General features: G+C 41.1%; 2 protein-coding genes across 5 annotated transcripts in view; one reads left to right on the top strand and one right to left on the bottom strand.

The window, feature by feature from the left end:
- Nucleotides 1–1,178: 1,178 nt before the first annotated feature.
- On the bottom strand, nucleotides 1,179–19,877 carry LOC138952125 (protein transport protein Sec23A-like). Of its 3 annotated transcripts, none has more exons than XM_070323717.1 (21): nucleotides 19,755–19,877; nucleotides 18,408–18,641; nucleotides 17,908–17,965; nucleotides 17,572–17,658; nucleotides 17,268–17,345; nucleotides 16,316–16,474; nucleotides 15,813–15,901; nucleotides 15,319–15,463; nucleotides 14,779–14,937; nucleotides 14,094–14,209; nucleotides 13,601–13,724; nucleotides 10,641–10,811; nucleotides 10,110–10,216; nucleotides 9,580–9,733; nucleotides 8,083–8,234; nucleotides 7,645–7,732; nucleotides 6,909–6,995; nucleotides 6,515–6,670; nucleotides 5,906–5,971; nucleotides 5,418–5,441; nucleotides 1,179–3,100 (listed from the first exon to the last, which is right to left on the bottom strand). In XM_070323717.1, exons 2-21 carry the CDS (start codon nucleotides 18,626–18,628, stop codon nucleotides 3,011–3,013), a joined length of 2,331 nt encoding a protein of 776 aa, XP_070179818.1. In that variant the 5' UTR covers nucleotides 18,629–18,641; nucleotides 19,755–19,877; the 3' UTR covers nucleotides 1,179–3,010. The 3 variants fall into 3 exon arrangements, with proteins under 3 accessions (XP_070179818.1, XP_070179819.1, XP_070179820.1); XM_070323718.1 differs by having other exon boundaries at nucleotides 18,408–18,637; nucleotides 19,755–19,847; XM_070323719.1 differs by lacking the exon at nucleotides 5,418–5,441 and having other exon boundaries at nucleotides 19,755–19,876.
- Nucleotides 19,878–19,934: 57 nt separating this feature from the next.
- Nucleotides 19,935–23,373, top strand: part of LOC138952126 (uncharacterized) — a 29,574-nt gene continuing 26,135 nt past the window's right edge. The window contains exon 1 of one of the 2 annotated variants that reach the window (XM_070323722.1): nucleotides 19,935–20,029. The gene's annotated coding sequence lies outside the window, so the exon portion shown is untranslated. Of the gene's footprint in view, nucleotides 20,030–22,955; nucleotides 23,044–23,373 lie in introns of those variants that run through there. The other variant, XM_070323721.1, reaches the window with a different exon arrangement.

Below are 23,373 nucleotides of genomic sequence, written 5' to 3'. Positions count from 1 at the left end.
AAAAATAACAAATAGTTGTTTTTAAAGTCGCCACTGTGTATTTTATTACGTTGTTTTGTAGTTTAACCCAGTCTTCAGGTGTTTCACAAAATGACGGAAAGAAAACGGAAAAGGGTGTTCTGTCGTTTGTCAGCGCTACTGTCAATTACCGTCTAGATTTTGCTTACTACTTTCAGTCATGGTGTAAAATTTTGAGTTAGCTTAAAACGCTATCCGGCCTGTGCCACTGTATGAAAATCAACTTCGCTCAGAGAGAGAGAGAGAGAGAGAGAGAGAGAGAGAGAGAGAGAGGGGGTAAGAGAGAGGGGGGGAAGAGAGAGAGGGGGGAGAGAGAGAGAGAGAGAGAGAGAGAGAGAGAGAGAGAGAGAGAGAGAGAGAGAGAGAGAGAGAGAGAGAGAGAGAGAGAGAGACTTTCGTTGTTATAATTATGACGATGGTATTGACTCTCCTATGATGAGCTCTTTAGGTGATGATCGTAGAGGTCAACAACAAAGGACAGGTTAAACCTTTCAACAACTTTTGACACGGCAGTGTTTGACAAACTCTTGTGTTTTGATCAAAACTAGGTTAATCTCATCTAAACTAATATAAGCAAGCACCAAGATCTTCAAAAAGACAGTCTGATGTTTCAGGGTGCGTGTGAGTATCGTCTTTTTTCAAGTATTAAGATGTTACGCTTTGCTTGCGTAGGTGTGGAATTTCGTTCTCAGGCGGCTTTTTTAACTGTGACTAACTTGAGAACTTGATATCGGATTATTTTGTCTACTTTATCTTATTTTTCTGTCTTGGAAAATTGGAGAAATAAATTATTTTTGAATCTTTTAAATGACAATAGATGTCCCTTCTCTCTCCTCCAAAAGTGTGTGTATGTGCGTGTGTGGTGTTAATTTGTGAATACAGATTCTTGTTTGAATTGTGTATGACAGTTACATATTTGATTTTGGTGCATGGATATCTCTTGTCGTGTTCTTCGACTGTTTGGTGACCTTATTTGTCCCTATCTATTTCTGTCTTTACCATGCATTTCCTTTGGTGGTTGAGACATAATAGGTTGTCGCAAACTGGATTGCATACATGTATTACACGCAAAAACAAACAAAACAAAAAAATCTGGATAAAACCAGACAAGGACCAAACAGGGCACTAAGAAAAAAAGATAAAAAGACAAACACAAGTAATATGTTGTATCAGGCAGTTTTTATTTACATCACAGACAATGTCACATCATCAAATTTTACTGGACAAAAAGAAACCACAACTTGTTTCACACTGTTCTATTACGTTAAGACACTGAAGGTACAATGTCTGCATGATGTCTTCCTTGAAACCATCCAAATAGCTTTCAATATCAACCAAAGATAATTACTTGACAATTGAAGTACTACTCCAAGGTTTCACCATGCTTTTTTTTTTTTTTTACTGCTGCAGTAAAAACTTACAGTGTGTGAAATTTTCTGCTGTGAAATTAACACAATAATTAAAGTACACTGCAATGAAAAATACTTCAAACCCTGTTGTGTTATCACAAAAACCAGCTACTTCTCTGCAGGTATAGTCAGAAAGACAGAACAATGTTTATACTTCTGTCAACACAGCAGCTTCAACATGCTTCAGAAAGTCCACTATATTGACTAATAGAAGGTCTTCAGTTTAAAAATTCAAATCACGTAAAAATGAAGTCTCTGGATGATTCTTATGCATAACAAATGATGAAAACAGATCACAGCATGCCTTTTTGCGACCAAAATCTACAAGCATTAACTGTTGAAGGGGAATTTGGGTGCGTGCAAAGATGGATACACCTCTTTCTTTCATGCAATCTATCCTACGTTTGGTGAACATATGCAAAAAATGTGTTCAATGGCATGCCTATGTAACACGTGACCAGAGACAAGTCTTAATCTCACCACCCCTTTCAATTATTCTTGAAATTTGACGGCAGCACGTTCTTCCACTAGGTTGATGTTTCATTCACTGTTGGTACTGTATGCTTTGAACGCTTCAATCCTTACTAAAATAAAAACCTAAAAAAAAACCCAACTCTGCTGTCTGTTCTCTGGTTATTTGATTTTTCTGTCGTGACTAGCTGGTATACTGAGCATTTCATGAATCATGTATTACATTTCCGACCACCCACCCACCCCCTCCACCAAATAATTGCCCAAAAGAAAATTATTTACTGCATTGTACTTGTAGAGAAAATAAACACACAAACCATTAAAAACTCTAAATTTCAAGTAGCACCAAACAACCATAAAGGAGTCACACCTGCTACTTCAAATTCACACACTTTTCTCATTTACTCATACAATTACAACAACCTAGGAAAGTCACGAATTTAAAAGAGTGATGATGCTGTTTTCACAAAGCAGCAAGTCTGTTTTCAGTGCATTGGGGAACGTGTCCTGCAGTGGATTCACAACAACAAGCATAACTGTCAGCATACTCAAGCAAATATCATGAGCCATTACTGGTTTCTTTAACAGTATTCAAATATCATAACTTCAAACAAATGCCAATTATTGGAAGCAAAGGTAAAACACACCCTGAAATCAAATTACTCTGGCAGTACAGTCCCATACCAGTTAAAACTGTAGAAATGAAATGTACTTTGCTGTTTCTGTCCGTGTAGCCCACATGCGTTGCTGTAACAAACCACTCATGCTGCTACTGCATCTGTAGATACGGCACACTGAGAAGCATTGTTGTATTCACAGATAAATATCACTGTAGTCACGGTTGTGGCCAAGTGAGATGCGTTGCTGTGGCTACTCATGCCCCTGACTCCAATGCATTATTGCAACTACAGATGCAGCTTGCTCTGAAATGTTTCATAACCACAGGTAAATGTCACGGTATCCACAGATGTGACTGACTGAGATGTGTTGCTGCAATCACAGATGTGACTGGCCAAGATGTGTAGCTGAAGCCACAGATGTGGGTGACTGTGTATGTGTCGTGTGTGTCAGAGGAGTGTGACAGTGGCGCCGGTGCTGTCGTCATGGTGACATCAAGAGGAGGAGGACACGGCCAGCTTCTTCAGGTGCTCCATGAACACCTGCAAACTGACGTCGTCTGTCAGCACTGCCGCTCCAGCATCCTGCAACAAGTAAACACAGTGAATCATTTCCATGCTGGTGAGTCTGAACCTCCTTCTTTCTTCCTTCTTCTTTTAATTTTTTAAATTTTATCAAGAATTTCTGTCTGTGCGTCCCAAGGACAGATTGTAAGAAAAGGCGTAGCCTATCTTAATCCTTGTTAAATAAAGTTCAATTCAATTCAATTCTGCGTTCCAGTGAATCTGAATCTAAACAATACCTTGTTGAAGCCTAACAAGACAACAGCGGCTGTGTGCAGACTGCTGTCTTTTCAAATACATAGGCCGCTGGTTTCTAGACAAAGTTCTTTGACAGAATCACAGTTTTATTCTGCTAGCTGTTGACAACCAACTGACCACAATATAACCATGGTGATAAATAATTGTACTAACACACATCTTATTAGGTAATACCAATACAGTAGTCCCTTCCATTTCCGGCCCTTTCGTGGGCGTGAACCTGCCCGGAGCGGCCAGCTTTCCCATGACTAATGAGTTTTCCTTCTATAATTGACTCTTAATGGCCGTTAACCTGTCTGACGCGGTCAACGGTCACTGATTTTTGCCCTAAGGTGCCCCTCTTACTCGACAGGAGCGGCCACTTGTCACTTTCGCGGGCGAGCGCCTGTGGTGTGTGTGTGTTGTGTGCACAGCGGGACAGCACGAGCAGACGACATGAATACTTACGCATGCGCAAACTGTAAATACAGACATGCGCATACATGTACATTTACGGCAGTCACTTCCGGATCGATCACAGCTGATGTGAGTTTGAAACACTTGTTTATCTGACACTCAAATACATATATAATAATCCAAACAACACACATAGAAACATACGAAACAATAGCTTAGCCAGGACGATCGAGTTAAACACGCAAATAATTAAGATGTATAAACGAAAGCAAAACTAACAGAGACAATGAATCGGCGGCTCGTGGATGATCGCTTTCTTTTCTTCATGAAAACTTGATCGTGTTTTTGGTGTTTTTTTTGGAGGAGGAGGGGGCCTGTAATGAACGGCCACCTGATATTTGCGGTCACCTTTGCAATGACTAATGGGTGACCGGATATGGCAGGTACTACTGTATATCAGTTTGTTGAAGCTTGTATGGTTCAGCACCAGGTTTGTCGAAGTCTATCAATACATACAGGAATAACCATTTTCTGCCTCTATGTCAAATCTCTTCTTCAAAATTAGCAAACGCTACACTACGTTGGAATCTCTCTTCTTCTGTTACTTCAGAGTGTTTAACTAAAGCAAAGCAATCATGGCATGTGGAGCAGTCAAACAAGATAGATGCATCACTCCTACACAAAACTGCACCGTATGGAAATCAAAATTGTACATCTTTTTTAAACAACCAAACAACCGCATACTCTTTTATCTGCCACCAAACCGGAACCACCACCTGATCTATCCTTAACCTTAAAGATGCTCACACAAAACAAAAACCCATCTACAGTGTCCTTCAAATTTGAAGGTGATTCGATGACATGAAGAATGGTTTGTTTGGTTGCTTGTTTGCTTAACGCCCAGCCGACCACGAAGGGCCATATCAGGGCGGTGCTGCTTTGACATTTAACGTGCGCCCCACACACAAGACAGAAGTCGCAGCACAGGCTTACATGAAGAATGGTAAAACAGAGGAACAGCACACCACAAGATTTCACAAATAAACTGGAGAAAAAAAAACACCCTCCAATGGTGGATAATTGATTACTCCATGAACACAACCCTGAGACAAAAAGTAAAACATCTACACTGATGAACAGCTAAGACACTGTATTGAATCAACAGAACAAAATATGCTTTTAAAAACACACTAAGATATTCATGTTGCATGCTTCCCTTCATAGATACACCTTCCTGTTATTACAATAAAAAATAAAAAAAATTATTTAAAAAAAATTAACAATACAACACATCCACCAACAAGATGGAAAATGATACCATGGTCGTGATTCAAGCCCCAAAATCTGTCACCATCACCATCTAACTACCACAGTCAAAAAGATATATACCAGGGGTGGTATGCACAAGAAAGTGTTCAACTGCTTGGGACCGAAGCGCTGGGTCGGACAGGTTGAAATCTTAATCAATCTCACTCAAACAAATCCAACATAGTGCTAGGGTCCTACTCAGTTGGGCACTTTCTCTTGCATACCACTGAAGAATGAGTAAGGAGAAATATAGGGAAGACATCGTCAGAGGGGGGAAAAGGGGGTGAAAGAAAAACAACAGAAACCCCCCAGGATTTGAAAGTACAGGAAGAATACAAGGGTCCCCGATTCCTAAATCTGCAAATAACTCAAATACCTCGGGGCCACCGCTGGTAACAATCTAAAGCAGAAACACAAGCGTCCAGATTACTAAAGTGTGCAAACTATTCTTCCCTATTTCTATTTAATGGGTTCTTTCACTAAAAAGTTCACTGTGATAGAAAAAAGAAAGAAAACAAAGAAAATAAACAACTAATGGCTTAAAGTTTGTAAAATTTTCTTGTGCATCAAGAGTATTAACAAAAACGACAACAAACACAAAACTGCTTTTTCTCTACCAAGAATGTTCTAAAGTGTAGACTAGGCAAATGAAAAGTTGTTCAAATAAAAATAAAAACTACCACTAAGGCAGACGGATATGAATATCCCTATGTCGAGTTCCTTTGCAAGTGAACATGCAATAATTTTTGCCAAAAACTATTGTTAAGAAGCTGCAAACCTGTGGTGGCATAGACATGGATAGAACACTGTGCGATAATGAAACATACAGGTCAGAATAATATAAATGCAAGATGTATTACTAACCTGTCCGAAGCCATACATGTTGTTGTGTGTCTGTGACGGGTTCACTTTGGACAGCAAGAAACGAGACTGAAACAGATATACACAGCAAATCAGTAAGAGCACACTGAAAACTGAACTGTAAAGCTGCAGTGTTTCACCCAATGTTGCAAATCATCTTTCATACAAAATCTCTGAAAAATTCAGATCTCTAGCTGTTTGCAGAAAACACAAACTTATCAACAAATAAAATAATTTGAAAATCCCTATGCCTTAGCACTCTTAGCGAGCATCGTGACATTTTGAAAATGGCATCAAAAACCGTCATGCCTGATGGACTCACAAAATAAGTAGAATATGACAACCAATGTTGGACACCTGTCACCATTCAGTGTTATCACAACCTGTAATTCTTCACAAACAGCAAGTACAAGCATCATCATAATATGCAACTGTCTGTCATCCTCAGCGTAATAACAGATACTCAATCAAACCTCCTTCATATCAGTAATTAAGGCATCAACGAAGAAGACCTTGTGATTTGAACATACACACTATACCTTTCATGTTTCAAGCAAGTTGCTCTGCTATCACAAAACATACCCTAACAATGCTACAGCAATGATTTCTTACCTGAGATCCGTCGTGTTCCGTGACAATGTATCTGGGCATGGGGAAGCGTGTCTGCAGGATTTCTTGTGCATCATCCACAGGCGCCTGCAGCAGCTGCTTGAAGTTCTCGTACTCTGGCAAGTCTGCATAGCCAGCTTTTTTCCACTGATCTATCGTCTGTGAATAAAAGGTACATGTAATGGCAAAGTTGAACTACAGAGTGTCAAGCTCATTAGTTTGTGTGTTTTGCAGGGTTTATCGCAGATGTTTGCCATTCTGAGAAATTCCAGTACTCCAACACCCTAATCTAAAACAGAAATCCACACACGCAACCCCATTCATAAAAATGTGTGCACATACACTCTCTCTTCTCTCTCTCTCTCTCTTTTTGAAAATATTTTGTTCAATCACATACCTCTCCATGATATATGACGATGTGGAAGAAGGTATCCATCAAGAGAATGCGGTCTGGTTGCAGACTGTTGGTGTCAAGTAACACAGGCTGAAACATACAAAGACAAATAAAGTTTAGGAAGTAAATCAAGAAAAAAAAGACGAAACTCTGAAACCTTGTGCAAAGTGAGTAATCATTTTTAGTACTGTTAATCTTTGTTGGCACTATTCACACAGTGATTTCAGTACTCGTATGTTAAGAATAGCTCTGATGATAAATGGCACAGTTCTTCTCCTGAAAACAGTGCGACTCACTATCTGAGATCTACCCAGGTTTTTACTTTTTACATGGGATAAGACCATCCCTCCCTGGATAATGGCAAAAACCAACATCCTGAATGCTTCCGGTGAAGAGTGGAATTTTTTTGGATTCAATTTGCGGATTGACACTATAGCTTTAAAGAAATTAATTCATAAAAAAATTCCCATTCTGTATAGATAGCTTCCACACTGTTGATATATTTTTTTGTCGAGTTGACGGATGGTGTCATCTGATGTTAAAAGCTGGGCCATTTGAATTGGAGCTGAATCATTTACACGGGAAGGACTATGTTTGTAATAAAAACTGCTTTTGAAATCTTTTCTGTGTGAACATTATATCACATACATATAAAAAGTGTCGAAAGTGCAAATTAAGATCATGAAGATGGACTAAAGAAGCATCACCAAAACCAAGAACTAAGATGTCCCAAACTCACCTCAGGTGGTCCAGTGAAGGAATATGCGTACAAGATAGGCTGGATCATGATCAAGGACTGGGTCAGGTCCTCAATGTTCAGCATGTGTCTGCAGGCAAAGAAGATTCACATTCAATGATACCGCTGCAACAGCTAACCAGAACTGGATGCTGGACAAGCAAAAAGCTAGAATCTGTCGCCAGTTTTACACTTACAAAAAAGAATTGTTGAATTTATCTCTCCCATTCTTATTGAAGATTCAGAAGCTGCAATATTTTGCTTTTAAATATCAAATGTGGACAGCGAAGATAATTTTGTATTGCATTGCAACCTACAATGACACTCCACAGCATCTCTCCCTAACACCAAATAAACAGCATAACGTTTACCCTACTTGATTTCATTGTACACACACGTCCACAAGGACTTTCCAAACATACATCAACCGGTGAGACTGACCTGTAGTAGGATGTTTCGTCAGGACTGTTGTTAAAGACCTGCAGGAACTGTGAGCGACGCAGGTGGAACATGAACTGGGGGTACAGGGAGAAGTTCTCTGAGAAGCGGAAGGAGTTTGGATCATCTTTGTGGTACTCCCCAAACTTCTGACACTGCACAAGCAAGAAAATAAAACAATAATTAATAGAAATACAAAGAAATGAAAACAATCAAAAAATAAATCACCCACTTATCACTTTTCATGATGCTAAAATAAATGTCAGCACAAATTCACAGACCTTAGGGCAAAAAAAGTGTTTAAATCAGCCTTGGATGTGCTACCTTCACAATGAACTATTCTTACCACATACGGTTTCTACGAGAAAGAAATTAACCAGGAAACATCCATTACGTTGAATGACTTGTTATACATTGCCATTGATAGGTTTATTCTTCTTCTTCTTCGTCGTTCACTAGATAGTTTTATTATAAGAACCTTTTCTAATTCCTATTAACTCGATCTTCTTTAACTATATTTATACATAAATGCATATTGTAAAGCAGTATGCATCGTTAGAGGATCTTTTAGTAGCAGTGTTTAAATGTCAAAGCTGCTTTTCCCAGTTATTTAAGATACCGACTGTATATTGTGTTATTGTATTTGTCAGACTTGATTGTACCAAGTCCCTACACATGTTGTAATGCGCTTAGAGCCAAATATTTTTGTTTTTTGTAAGGGATAGGCGCAATATAAATACACTTTATTATTATTATTATTATAAAGTCCAAAAATAGTAAACTAAAATTCTTTGAAAAATCAAGTACAATCTCTTCTGGAAATGAAGAACAGTCACAAATAATCAGTTCCTACCATCTATATATATATACGATTAGTGTCTGTGTGTCTGTTCGCGATGCACGGCCAAAGTTCTCGGTCGATCTTTTTCAAATTTGGAGACCGTATTCAACTACACCCCGGACACAACCTCATCGATGAGATATTTCAACACATGCTCTCAGCGCGCAGCACTGAACCGATTTTGGTTTTTCTGTAGATCCACTATATCCATTCCCAGTAACTCTTCCTTATCTTCTCCAGTGTTTTGTTTTGCGCGTTTATCTCCCTTCCTTCGTGTGGCGTCAATCCATATTCCCGTTACTACGTTACTATTTTTAGAAGGTCACTGCACGTTACTATTTTTAGATCTCCCTTCCTTCGTGTGGCGTCAATCCATATTCCCGTTACTACGTTACTATTTTAAGAAGGTCACTGCACGTTACTATTTTTAGATCTCCCTTCCTTCGTGCGCCGGCGAAGCCGGCGTACACCCGGTAAAGCCGGGTCCCAGGCGCAGCCTGGTATTCGGCTCTACTTCTTCCCGGCGAAGCGGGTAATCATCTAGTCAAGTATATAATAATATAATAAACATCCCTTCAAAACTACCCCCCCCCCCCCCCTCTCCCCACTACACATGCATCTTCTGTCTCTCTACTCCTCTCACTCATAAAGTGACATACCAGTCTGATGAGCATTCTGTCCAGCCAGCGCAACACGTCTGGGCCGTCGTCTGTCTCCGCTCTGTATACAGCGATACGCGACATCAGCACAGCGCCCGCCTCCTGGTCGAATCCTGCCGCGATGTGTTGGATGTTGCTGCTGGCGTCTGCCCAACTGTGTAAAGATGATGTCATTGTATAATGCCTTTTCTCAATAGCTTACTGTTCACGATTCGTCAGTTGTGTACCAAATTCACAAGTATGTAGCTCTCATTTCATGGAATTTCTGTATTAGTAAACAACAAACACAAGCCACAGTATCTTTGAAAAAGGAATCCACAAAATAAAGTCTCTGATCTGCAACTCAAATGTGGCACTTCGAATAAAACTACCACATCTGCATATCATTGAAATAAATACAATGAATCACAGACTCAAATTATAACCTCGACGAGGATTCAAAATTGACACACAAACCAAAATGAGGTCTCCTTCATGACTTTCTGACAAACAAAATGTGTGCAAAAAGAAACGAGTAGAAGGTAACATACTTTCTGGCCACAGTGGTGACCCTGACCCTGCGCTGACCGCTGGAGTGCTGGTACTGTGTGATGAACTGCAGGTAGCCCCGGCCACCCTGAGGTATGGGCGCATTATGCTGAAAGCAAAACAAAGACATTTCTCAAGCACAGACCTTAGGGCAAAGACAGTGTCTATGTCAGCCTCGGATATGCTACCTTGAACGAAGACAATAAATTTTTTGTTCCACCTAATCTTTTTTTTCTGGAAAGAAATTAACCAGGAAAGTCCAAAAAGAGTACATTAGCTAAAGTTGAAAATGTATCCATCGAAACTAAATTTAGCCCAAATCAGAAAATCATCTGACTAAAAATACCATTCTGCACTTATGCGTTTAACAGCATACACCATAAAAACCACAACAAAAACAAGCCAGCAAAAATTCACCAATATCATAGTTTTAACAATGGAGGAGAAGAATCCCTTTTTTTTAAGCTGACAAATTTCAGCAGAAAAATAGCACACAATTTTCATTAATTTACAGAAGGAGAAAATGGATTTACCTGGTTGACAACTTCGAAGAAGATGCCAAGAGATGTGTTGGGGTAGAGTCCACACATTTTCCACTGACATGTACCCCCCAGGCCGATCTCTGTGTCGGACACTGACTGGCCTTTCACTCCCAATGACACACACGGACCTATGGCGCCTGACACCTTCAGCTCTCGGGATGTCTGAAAGAGATGAATAAAACAGGCATGAAAACTGAAAAAAAAAAATACTGAAAAAAAAATTCGAAGGCGCATAGCGCCAAGTTTCGCAGGCGCGAAGCGCCAAGACTTCTTCTTCTTCTTCTCGATCGCTCAGACAGGGACTCCGGAACTTCTGATGAAGTCTGCAGTACAGCGAAGACTCCGCAGGTTGCCGAAGATCTTCTCCTGAACTGGTGTGTCAGCAGACCATATTTCTGCTCGTAGTTTTTGGTGGATTGGACAGTGTTGGAGGAGGTGTTCCACCGTCATGTCTGCGATGCCACAGTGGCATACAGGCGTGTCCCCAATGTGGAATTTTGAGAACATGTGCTGCCTGAGTCTGCAGTGGCCGGTTCTCAGGCGCACAATGATGACCTGGTCTTTTCTGGAGAGTTGATAGTAACTGTCTCTAGGGTTGTAGTGAGGGTGTTGCTGCAGCCACCTTTTCCGTTGCTTCTCTTTTACAATGGTTTTTGCCTCACCAAATGTAACTTGCTGGTTCTCTTGTGGTAGCTTCCCTCCTTCTTTCGCCAGCCTGTCAGCTTCCTCATTCCCTTGTATGTTGCAGTGTGATGGTATCCATTGGATAACTGTTTTCTCTGTGGATTGCTGCAATGTAGTGAGGGCAGTTGCAAGTTTACTAACGTCCTGGTTTTGGGGGTTGGAGAGTGCTTGCAGCACAGAGAGTGTGTGCCAAGACTTCTAGGGGGGTCCGGGGACATGCCCCCCCGGAATTTTTTTTTTCAAGGGTGCAATTTGGTGCAATCTGGGGCTATCTGAGCCTTAAAATTGGATTCAAACATGGCCCCAAAATACATACAAAATGAAGCAATCTGGTGCTCATTTGAGAGCAAATCTACTTCTTTTTCAGGCATTAAAAAGGGATTACAACAAGCATGTTGTATTGTCATGAAATATATATATATAGAATTTTATATCACTTTCAGACTACTAGGGGGGGGGGGGGGAGGTCCAGGGGCATGCTGCCCCGGGAAAAAACAAACCTGCAATCGTCGTCCCTCCATCATTTGCTTTTCTTCTCTCCTTGTGCTTTGCAGTACTGACGTGTTTTCGTAACGCCGCGACTCCACCTTGACTGAAGCCGAGTTCCTTCGTGCAAACGGTACACAGCACGACGCCTTCCTTTGTCGTTGTCTTGATCTCAGCGCCCAAACGCACATCATTGACGATTTCTTCAAGCCATGCCATGCCCAACAGAATTTGTTACGCAAGTCTTCGTCATTTCCCCTTTTTTTTTCTTTGATGACACAGAACCGGTGTTACTTTCCGCGTTAGCCGCCATTTTGATTTGAACAACGGAAGTTGTATCGGCAAAAAGACCATATGTTTTTATTACCGAAAACTTCTAAAACATTTTGTTTTTGCGCTCGATTGGAAAAATACGGAAAAAAAAAAAAAACCGGATTATTTTGTTCAAAAATACGGAAAATACGGAGAATTTTCATGCCTGATAAAACTTTGTTTTGTAGCCTGAATACTTATGTTAGATGCCAATACTTACAGCCTGTATGGACCTGCATATTATTAATTGCTGACGTTATTATTTAAGACTTAGGTTACAAACATGTGCAACTTAATATAACATCACTTCGAAGACATTGATTTGACAAACTAGAACAAATATTTCAGTGCTACTGCTTGTGCTCTTTGATCCTGTGCAAACTGACAAAACAGCTTTCAAGTATTTTTTAACACCCACCACATTGCTCAGCTTTTCAGTTTTCAAATAAATGTGCAAGCATCGGATACATGTACCATATTTGACGGACTACAACTACAAGCCGCGACTTTAAAAAAAAAAAATCGCATTCCGGCTTATAAAAAGATGCGGCTAAAACGTTACCTAAACTTGAATAGCATTCACCCAATGAACTAAATTCACCTCGATTTGGTCCGAAGAAACTGAGCTGTCTTTGTCCCCGTATTCGTTTGCTTTTGCACTGCACTGACACAACTGTACTGGATTTACGATGCCGAAGACCAAAAGAATCGCGTACGATGCAGCGTTCAAACTGAAGGCGATTGCACTGGCCGATGACAAGGGCAATAGGCGTGCTGCTTTTGAGCTTGGAATAAATGAATCCATGGTGTGACGATGGCAATCCGTCCGCCAGCAACTCTCGAGATGCAAGAAAAACAGGAAGGCTTTCCGAGGAAGAAACGCGAAATGGCCTGAGTTGGAGACCGAACTGAGAGCAGAGATCATCGCAGCACCTACAGCAGACGACACGAGCGGGACTGATTCAAGCTCCGATGATGACGTCACCCCCTCGGCCTCGACTTCTTCAGTTCTGGATGAAGCGATCATGTCGCTGTTTGTGTCCGACAGCGAAGAAAGTGACTTTTCTGGCTTCTCCGCAGCAGAATCTGATGGTTCCGACCAGGCTGACTGAACGGTAGACACCTTTGTACATGTGTGTGTTGGTTACAAATTGTGTGTGTGATATTTTTCTTCAAACTTTTTAACTTTTCTTCTTTGTTTCACTTGTTTATTCTCCGAGCCGATTCCGCCAAATACCGTACTTTCGTTTGCCTGGTTGTTTTGATGGATTGACACAATCTGATTATATTGTTTTCGACGGCGGCTAATATACGTGGTTCGTCCCAATTTTTTTTTTAAAGTTGGGGGTGCGGCTGATAAAACGGTGCGTCTTGTAATCCGTCAAATACGATACTCAAAATTATTATTCAGAAATCCTAGTTCTAATCTCAACGTGACCACACAACACTTTGAAACATGTTAAATGTACCTTGACTTCAAGTGTCGCCCCAAAAGCCATCTTGAACTCTCCCTTCTGATCCTTGGAGAAGACCCGCTGGAAGGTCTGCTTGAACAGCGATGTGTTGAACGAGTCGCCCATTACCATGTGGCCGCTGAAAAACGAAAAAGATTACAATGATGATGAGAACGGAGGTCAAAAACATCATCTAAAAAACATTTCTGTAAAGCAAATAGGCAGGTTTCCTGGAGGGTCAATCAGTTCTTTGATTCTTTCTGTTTGTTATGCTATGTCAGTCTTCTTCTTTCTTCTTGTCGATTGCCTAATGCCATGTCTGTCACTTGTCTTCTGGAGCAAAACAACAAAAGGTAGTTCAGTTTCTGGTCCTGCCAGTAGACAGATGAGTAAGTATGTAGCTGCCATAAGGAGGTCACAATGACTATAACTATTTTTGATTGTTCTGGTGGAAAGACATATCGAAATGAATGTGTCCCTATTAGGTCAGAACGGTTGAAACTCTTACCCAGTGTATTTGGGGCAGAACTTCATCTCGTGCAGGCCTGTCTGATCCAGTGCACAAGAATATATATCCAACACGTGTCCGTTGTTGGCTGCCCTGTGTCCCAAAGCTTCATAGTGCTGCACAAAAGAAAATTAAGCAATTTATTTTTCCCTGTTCAATTCAAGTAGTTATTTAACAAAACGAAACAAAAATCTAAAAACGACTTAAGAGTAACCCAAACCGAAAATTCTTTCACTTCAGAGTCTAACAGCTTTCACTGCGAAAACAAACAATATCTACTGAGTATTTGACTCTTTAATGTTACCGTGCTTGCAGATTGTTGTCGCAAAACGCAGATCTGAATAGCAGTAGTGGTACAATCAAAACTTTTTGCATCCAAAAAAAACCATCTTGTAAACCATCCTCAAAATACTGTCAAGCTTATGAGCTATGTACAACAATGGATTAATCTGATTCACTTCTCAATTGGAACAGTCTAAATTGGCTACACTTCCTTCCACTCAATAAACAGAAACCAGTAATGGAACAAGGGACTGAGTGACTTTCTATTCCTATCGTTTCTCCTTTTATTTGCTGGCGAAGACCTTGTGTCAAACCTTGTTCATGTGTTCATTTTATCTTGTAGTTGTTTTTTGGTGAGTACATTTTTATTGTTATCTTGAAAAAGAAAGCACCCAAAACCTACCTTCATGCCCTTCTTCATGTACTTGCAGTTGTCCTTCTCGATGTCGTGGTGGGAACGGATGGGGTGTTTGAGCTCGTCACCCACCACCATGCCAGGGCCCTGCGTGCAAGGCCCGCCAAGGAACGTCATGATGCGCGCTCCTGTGTTGGGGAACGTGCACTGCAATCATACGGAGCATCAAACATCAGAACCACTCCTCTTAGTTTATTAGAGATTTACATCTGTTATTCAGTTCACATTTATATTTAAAACCTGACAAAGATATTGCATGCTAGGAACGTCAGAAACATCATGTATAAAAGTGAAATATTTCATCAGTTTAAATTCTAAAGAAAAACAAAATTGTCATCTTTCACTTTGGACAAAGCTGCTATCAACACTACACTACCACTGATCAAACAGTGAATTTGACTGTATTTATGTTCAGGGTAAATCTAGCTACACCGGAAGCGAGATAGCAATCAGAACAGAATAATAAAAATGTCAAAGTCACTGCATCTAAAACTCCATTTTTAACAGCACGGCTCCAGTTGTTCTGACCTCAAGCAGTCCCACAGCGATGGACAGCGCTGCCCCAGCGGAGCGCAGAGGTCGCTTGCCTTGTGCGACTGGCCAGGGGTCACGCTGCAGCTCTCCCAGCAGGTCTGTCAGGCTCATGTCACACTTGTGAACTGGCTGAAGGAACCTGAAACACACACAGAAACATCACAGTGAGAATGAGCAAGATATTGAAAGACACACAGCAGAACATCTGGTCAAATGTTCTCACACCATCAAAACTAAATGGCCCTGGTGACGGATAAAGGAATAAGTTTTGCTTTTCAGAAGGAATGGACAGACACTGGAGGAAAAGCACAGTCGTGTTTCACAACAGGAACAACACTGCAGATGTTTCAAAAGCTACAAGCAATACCGCTGTTGCAGCTAACACAGTGTTGGGTTGGGGGATGGGGTGGAGAAAAAAAGGGGGTAGGCAGGGGGGGGGGGGGGGGGGGGAGAGAGAGAAAGGAGACAGGTGTGTGGGTGTTCTTTACCTGTTAGAAGGCAGCTGGAACTGCTGCTGTGGGGCCTGGGGCCCTCTTTGTTGCTGCGGTGCCTGGCCTCGTCCGATACCCAGCATCTCCTGCACGCGTCAACACTTTACACTTACACAACCCTTCACACTCTTGATTGAAGAATGGCCCGTTTACAGTAGAACCCATCTACAATAAAACAGAAATCTTTGCACCCGGAGACAAGAATGCTCTGCACTCTCTCTCATCCGTACATAAAGACATGAAATATAAAGCAATGAGACTTCTGAATTCAAACACAAAGTTCAAGGAACATTTTCTGAAGAATGATCTGCTAAACACAAAAAGGCATGTAACGTAAAACTCACATCCGTGCACTCCAACACAAGGATACCACACATCTTTAAATTTAAAACACCAAATTGAAAATAAAAGTCTCAAACTTTCTCCATTCTAATTTCCCTCAGAAACATGATGAAAATAAAATTCAAAGCAAAATCATTCCCACCCTTACCCGTTCTCACCTGTATCTGCTTAGCAGTGAGATCCTTGGTGCCTCTAAAGACGTAGGACTTGGACACGCCCTCTGAACCCAGCTCGTGCACCTGCACCATCTTGCCAAAGGTGATTAGACCAATCAGTGCATTTGGCGGCAAGAGACTCAGTGACATCTGCAGGGACTCCTGAGAAAGACAAAAAAGGAAATCAGCAATAAGCATCATTCGATGTAAGACAAAACAACTACATACAAACATACCATGTTTAAAAAAAACTGCTTAAAAAAAAAAAAATCTCAATAAAATATGACCAGACATAACAATTAGAAAAAAGTAAAGAAAAACACAAAAACAGCAAAAATAAACAGAAAATGCAAGCATCAAAAATAAAAGTTAATGAATAAACAAATAATCTCTTTTTTCCTCCCAGAAAAACAAAACAATCACTATAATTTAGTCCACACCCACTTCCTTTTTGTGAATACTTTATTCATGAAACAAGCCACATACACTTAACAACAAATGATACATGATCACTGAAGTGAGCATATTCTTTAAAAGTTCTTTGAAGCCACACCCACCATACTAAAGCCTGTATTCATTCATCAGTCATGTACAAAACAACACCAGTTGCCCACTTTTTCCATTCAAATCAAGTTTCTCTTCTCCTTCAACCCCAGGTGACCACACCCACTTCTTTTTATCCATTCAACAGTATTGCTTTCTCAGTATTCTGTATTTACAAAACATCTCGACCTTCCCTCCCAGTTGAATAGAACAGAACATGAGGTTTAGTGACTTTCACTGCCCAGAATAAAAGGATTTTGTATTAATCAATTTAATGTTGTGGTATAACTATAAGATCAACAAAGGGTACACTTCACACTGAAACAAGTTTTAACAACCCCCCACTTCCTCCAATTCTCTAGTCTTCTGAACACTCAATCAAGTAAACACTAGCAAAGCAATCGTAACATACCTTGACAGCTTGCAGGTCCTCCTCTTCCATGCAGGTATCCAGCACAATCAGGTAGATGGGAGGATGACAGGTGGCTCTCTGCAATTAGAGATGACCCAGGCTCAGTGATTACACCATTAAATAGTACACCATTGCTTACTTTACAATGAAGTACAATACAAATAAAACCTAATTTCAAAATATTTACACAAATCTTGGACACTTCGTCGTCTCATCCTTCAGAATCAAATGTATTATAAGTATAAATGTATACACACCCCCATGCACATGCACACACACACCATTTCTTTGCAAACACACTTACTGTGATTGTGTACTCCAAGGTTGAAAACTGTGGGATGATTTCGGCCGGCTGGTGTTGCTCAGAAATGGCTGTATACTGAGGTGGAAACTGGAAAGACATGTCAAAAGAACTTTAAACTCTTCTTCCCATGAATGGTCCTTCAAAACGTATGACACTCACCAGAACACATGGCATACGTAAGGCTTATGCATCCAATGTAGGCATCTCTCTGTTTCAAACAATATTTTCCAATACTACGACGAATAACTACTTTTAGCTTTTTTGTTGCAATAAAGATCTCTATTATAAACAGTACAACCTTACTTTCATAAAAACACAAAAATTCCGCCTGCTTACCGGATTGCGCTGATAGCAGAAGTTGCAGGCCCACATCTTTGCTCTGTAGTCAATTTGACTGAAATAAAAATAAAAATAAAACACAAAGGTCATTTTAAATATGTACTGAATTCCACTATTTTCAATACACAGAAGTCAGTTGATGTTAGATGTATAATATCTATCAAAAAGAATGAATTCAGTCAACAAAATACTCTTGCCTCTGACCATGAACATAAATGTGTATTTCAATTCAAGACCCTAAGACATATTTCAATTCAAGACCCCATCTTGCTGCTGTCAAGTGTGCACACATGCCAACTACATTTCCCAAAGATCACAACTTTAAGTTTAAGATAACTATGACCAGAAGGTACTGCACTATTCAATGAAGCAACATTGGCAAAACAAAATTTAAAAAACCCACAAAAAAACTTATCTAAGTTATATGCTATCTAAATTAGAAAACGAAACAAAGCAAATAACAAACCAAGCATTACAACGCCATGTAGAAAACTCACCAGAAAGGGTTGAGAATGGCCCGACAGGTGGGACGGGTGCACAGTACAGGGTCATACTGGATGGGGGGCAGGTCCGCTCTCTCTTTAAGGGGAGTGAAGAGACATCCAAGGGGCACCACCATACGAGTGGCCTCCAAGCGACTTGACGGCCATACATTCCAGCTGAATCTCACTCCATCTCTGTCCTCATTCTGTTGTATAAACTCCTGGTAAGTGGCCATCTTGCCTCTCTGGCTGCAAAGAGAAACACACACAGATAGTCAACTTAGATCCATAATTCATAATTTTGAGGATTTGAATGCAATGCCGTTCCAGTTTTAAAGCAAGGGACACACACACACATTTACCATCAAATCATAGCATGCGGCAAGAACCAGATTTAGCCCCATATTTTTGTGTGAGATGTCACGGTCCCACTGAGGTAATGTGAATCTCAGTCGCTCTTCTCACTTCCACTGGGTTAAATCGGAACTATGCTTAACACATGTATTCCATCTAACCGTGTACATCATACCACATGTACATGACACCATATTATTGAATGCATCTCCGTACAGCAATTGAACACTTGACGTTTACTGCCCCTCAAGGAGTACGTACGTCACTACGTGTCACAATCAAAATAAGGCAAAGGTTAACAATAACATAAACATCAAATAGCCAACACTTCACAAATATGGTTATCTTGATGACCCCTACAAAGTACAAGTAACTCTGCTGACCTGAGTCCACTGATATCCCGTGTGTACTGAGGATACTGACTGCTTGTAACTGCCATATCAACATGAGCAAGGCCTTGCGATTTCGAACAGCTGCAAATGCAACCTGCATGGCCAGCCTCATGTTTGAGACAACTGACCATCGCTCCAAATCCAATTAGTCCAAATCAGAACGTCTCGCATGTGAACAAAGATTCTTCGGTAATCTCAAACTTTAGTTCTCCTAACCAACTGATATCAAAAATAAAGAACGCGAATGCCTCTGATCGTCTCGTTCCACACGTACTTGTAGACAAGCAGACGACGCAATATGCATGCCTGTCAAGTGTGATGTATCAGACTAATCAGAGATCAGGGTGAGAATGAAGTTGTCCGTTGAAATAAAACAAAGCAAATGAAGAGTCTTCTTGAAGATTTTTCTGATTATAATGGAAGTATTGGTGAGTGATGCCGACGAAGACTATCTACTGAACGAGAAAATACTAATTCGTCCAAGAACATTCTCATGAGCCACAGCTGAAGTGTGGCTTGTACCGGTACTAACAATACTGGCCCTCTTAGGCAGTTTAGATCTCTATATAAGGTGTTAAAACGAAGAAAAAGATGTAAGTCACAAACCACGACTTACCCTTTGACAAAGTAATCGCCACGTCAGGGCAAAACTTGCTGTAAGTGTGGACTTGCCAACCACAAACTGGGAAATCTTCAGACTGCCACGTCCAGTTGCCCAGAATGCAACCTGTGACGCCGAACGGGGAAATACTTCCGGGGGAGATGTTTACTTCCTCTTTCGATTTTGGCACGCGTGTGAAAGACCCCTGGTTGTGCGGCTCGTGAGTGTCGCGCGTGTGCTTGTGTACAACCAGTTTCCACTGCTGTCGGTCTCACACCATTGCCTTTGTGGTAATCTTGAACTTTAGTGTGTTTATAACTATAGATGCAATAAAGGAGGCGTAGATTGTGCCCATAACAGAACTTGAAGTTGAAGAGAGACTCAGAGAGATTGCCAAGTGCGGCAATGTCAAATGTGCTGTGTACGTGTGTGTGTCTGTGTGTGTGCCAGTGTGTGTGAGTGTGTGTGTGTGTGTGAGAGAGAGAGAGAGAGAGAGAGAGAGAGAGAGAGAGAGAGAGAGAGAGAGAGAGTGTGTGTGTGTGTGTGTAGCACAGTGAGTGTACGTGTGTGCGTGTGCGCGGCTATGTTTTCAAAAAGAGCATTTAACTGCAAACCTTGTATTGTACAACGCAAGATACAAAGAATTATGTAGCACATCTGAAATTGGTGGTCAGAGATGGTGGTGGTGGGGGGATGGGGAGGAGGTCTTTAAGCCCCCCCCCCCCCAAGTCCCCCCTTCCACACATGCACACATGATTATTGTTGTTGTTTTATTAGTTGTTGTTGTTGTTGATGTCCATTGCCATTTTTCTGTCCATATGGTGCATTTCTATCAAAATGTAGAAGAACAAAACTATGGCTAATGTGCTTTGTTTGGGTTTGCTAGGTTCTGGTTATAGTGATTAGTACAAAACAAGGACTGATAAGCATGGACTGAAGATGAGATGAGTCATAATCACAACTAGAAAAATCAGTCAAGCTGTGCCTCAAACAGGAGATGATATTGAGGAGTCATGCATTATTCCAAACCGAAGTGTTGTGAAATGTTAGCAGAATCAAATTTATTTTGACGGAACTATATTGCCAGACATTAGTCATCTGCTTGGTGTGTTCCCTTTAGATACACTTGATCATTTCCTGAATTATCATTTATTATTGTCTTCTTCTTCTTTTCCTTCGTTCATGGGCTTAGACTCCCACAATCACTCATGTTTTTCGCACGAGTGGATTTTTACATGTACCGGCACGGTTGGCCTAGTGGTAAGGCGTCCGCCCCGTGATCGGGAGGTCGTGGGTTCAAACCCCGGCCGGGTCATACCTAAGACTTTAAAATTGGCAATCTAGTGGCTGCTCCGCCTGGCGTCTGGCATTATGGGGTTAGTGCTAGGACTGGTTGGTCCGGTGTCAGAATAATGTGACTGGGTGAGACATGAAGCCTGTGCTGCGACTTCTGTCTTGTGTGTGGCGCACGTTATCTGTCAAAGCAGCACCGCCCTGATATGGCCCTTCATGGTCGGCTGGACGTTAAGCAAACAAACACATTTTTACATGTATAACCGTTTTTACCCCGCCATTCAGGCAGCATACGCCGATTTTGGGGGAGGCATGCTGGGTATTTTCGTGTTTCTATAATCCACCGAACTCTGACATGGATTACAGGATCTTTTCCGTGCGCACTTGGTATTGTGCTTGCGTGTACACATGAAGGGGGGGTTAAGTCACTAGCAGGTCTGCACATAAGTTGACCTGGGATATCGGAAAAATCTCCACTCTTAACCCACAAGGCGGCAGCGACCGGGATTCGAACTCACGACCTCCCGATTAAGAGGCCGACGTCTTACCACCACGCCACTGCGCCCGTCCGTTTATTATTGTCAAAATGATGAAGATTTGCTAAGTGTGCATTGTTTTGCTGAGCTAATGGACCGTTGCAAAGTATGTTTACTTTGCGCTTATTTTGCTCTTTATATTACTGCTTTACACCCAGTTTATAACACTTCCAGACTAGTTTTTCTGATTACTGCGCTTCTTGTACATACACTTATATTTTCTTCCATTAATTCTGTATTTGTGCAACGTTTTAGTAGTAGTAGTAGATGAGTCCCTCTTTAGTGCGAGGGCCTGATACTTAAAAAAAACACACAACAAAAACAAGGCAAGTGAAGCGAAATGAATATATTTAGTCAATTTGTTAAACTCAAAGAATGATTATAAACGCACTGCATTTCAGGAAGACAATGCTTCGCAGATACCCCGTGACATACTGAAAGCGCTCACTTGAAAAACATAGATGATCGCCTAAAGTGACAAGCCAGTATTAGCTCAGTAGCTACAGCGTTTAATAGCAAAGCGCGCTTTTCTGTATTCTTTTTAACTTTCTGAGCTTTTTTTTTTAATCCAAACATAACATATCTATATGTTTTGGGAATCAGGAAATGATAAAGAATAAATGAAATCATTTTTGGATTGATTACTAACATTTTAATTATAAATCGAATTTTGAGTTTTTAATGACTAAACTCATTAATTAATTGTTAAGCTTTCAAGCTGAAATCCAATCCCATAGTCCAGGCTTCGTCGAAGATTGCTTGACGGCCAAAATTTACATTAATTTGATAAAAAATGAGGGCGTGACAGTAGCTAGCTCCCCAACTTTCACTAAAAGCCAGATATGACGTCATCAAAGACATTTATCGGAAAAGAAAAAAAATCGATTTGGGGGTATCATCTGGAACAATTAATTTGTATGTACAGTTGGGGGGGGGGGGGGGGGGGGGCGGGGGTTGGGTTATGGGGGTTGCGCAACCCCCCCCCCCCCCTAGCCTAAACATGTACCTCACTTATTTAAAACATTTTTTATTATTGTTTATTTTATGCCGTTTCATGCAAGGAGCGACCATTTTCTATCTCAGAATATGACCTATGACCACCACTGGCAACCCCCCCCCCCCCCCTCCTCTTAGCCTAGTCCGGCCCTGCTATGCTTATTCTTGTTACCCTTATTGTCATTCTCTCTCACACACACACATACACATACACACACACACACACACACACACACACACACACACACACACACACACACACACACACACAGTGACATTTATTCACACACTCACAGACACAAAGAGTAACGTCGTGTGCCTGTGGCCTAATGTTACTTGTTGGTTGGTCAGTGATGTCAGCGACTGACGTTAAAAAAAAAAGACATCACGTCCGGGGCAAAGCGTTCTTCCGGTTTCGATTTTGCAACTGTAGCTCCACTTATCTGTGCTGAAATCTACACTGCTGGCCCTCGGGTAACGTACGTATTTATCCATTATAAGCACCACGGTCTCAGTGTGCCTCCTCACACTTTGTATTGCTCAGCAGAACACAACATTTTACTTAAAATGTGCTCACTAAAGATGTATACTATAGTGCGTTTGATTTTCCACAAAACATGCAGCTTCGTGACACACGCACGCACCCACACACACACACACACACACACAGCGCACGTATACGGGAGTTATCTTCTGCTCTGTTATCTCCTGCTCCGTTATCTCCTCATGCTGAATTGAATCTGGTGAGCATGAGTGAAAGCTGCAGAGAGCTTCTAAAACTATGGTGACCATTAAGAACATTTACTGAC

The sequence above is a fragment of the Littorina saxatilis genome, linkage group LG17 (genome assembly GCF_037325665.1).
Source record: "Littorina saxatilis isolate snail1 linkage group LG17, US_GU_Lsax_2.0, whole genome shotgun sequence".
Taxonomy (NCBI): Eukaryota; Metazoa; Mollusca; class Gastropoda; order Littorinimorpha; family Littorinidae; genus Littorina; species Littorina saxatilis.
This window is presented reverse-complemented; position numbering and strand designations above follow the sequence as displayed.

Bases quoted from the DNA above. Each gene is read 5' to 3' on its own strand.
- LOC138952125 (XM_070323717.1), bottom strand. From the start codon at position 18,628: ATGGCCACTTACCAGGAGTTTATACAACAGAATGAGGACAGAGATGGA. The intron at 13,725-14,093 runs GTAAGAGTTTCA...TTCGTTTTTCAG, and splicing joins TTCTGCCCCAAATACACTGG to CGGCCACATGGTAATGGGCG. The intron at 6,996-7,644 runs GTGAGTTTGGGA...TGTATGTTTCAG, and splicing joins CCTTCACTGGACCACCTGAG to CCTGTGTTACTTGACACCAA.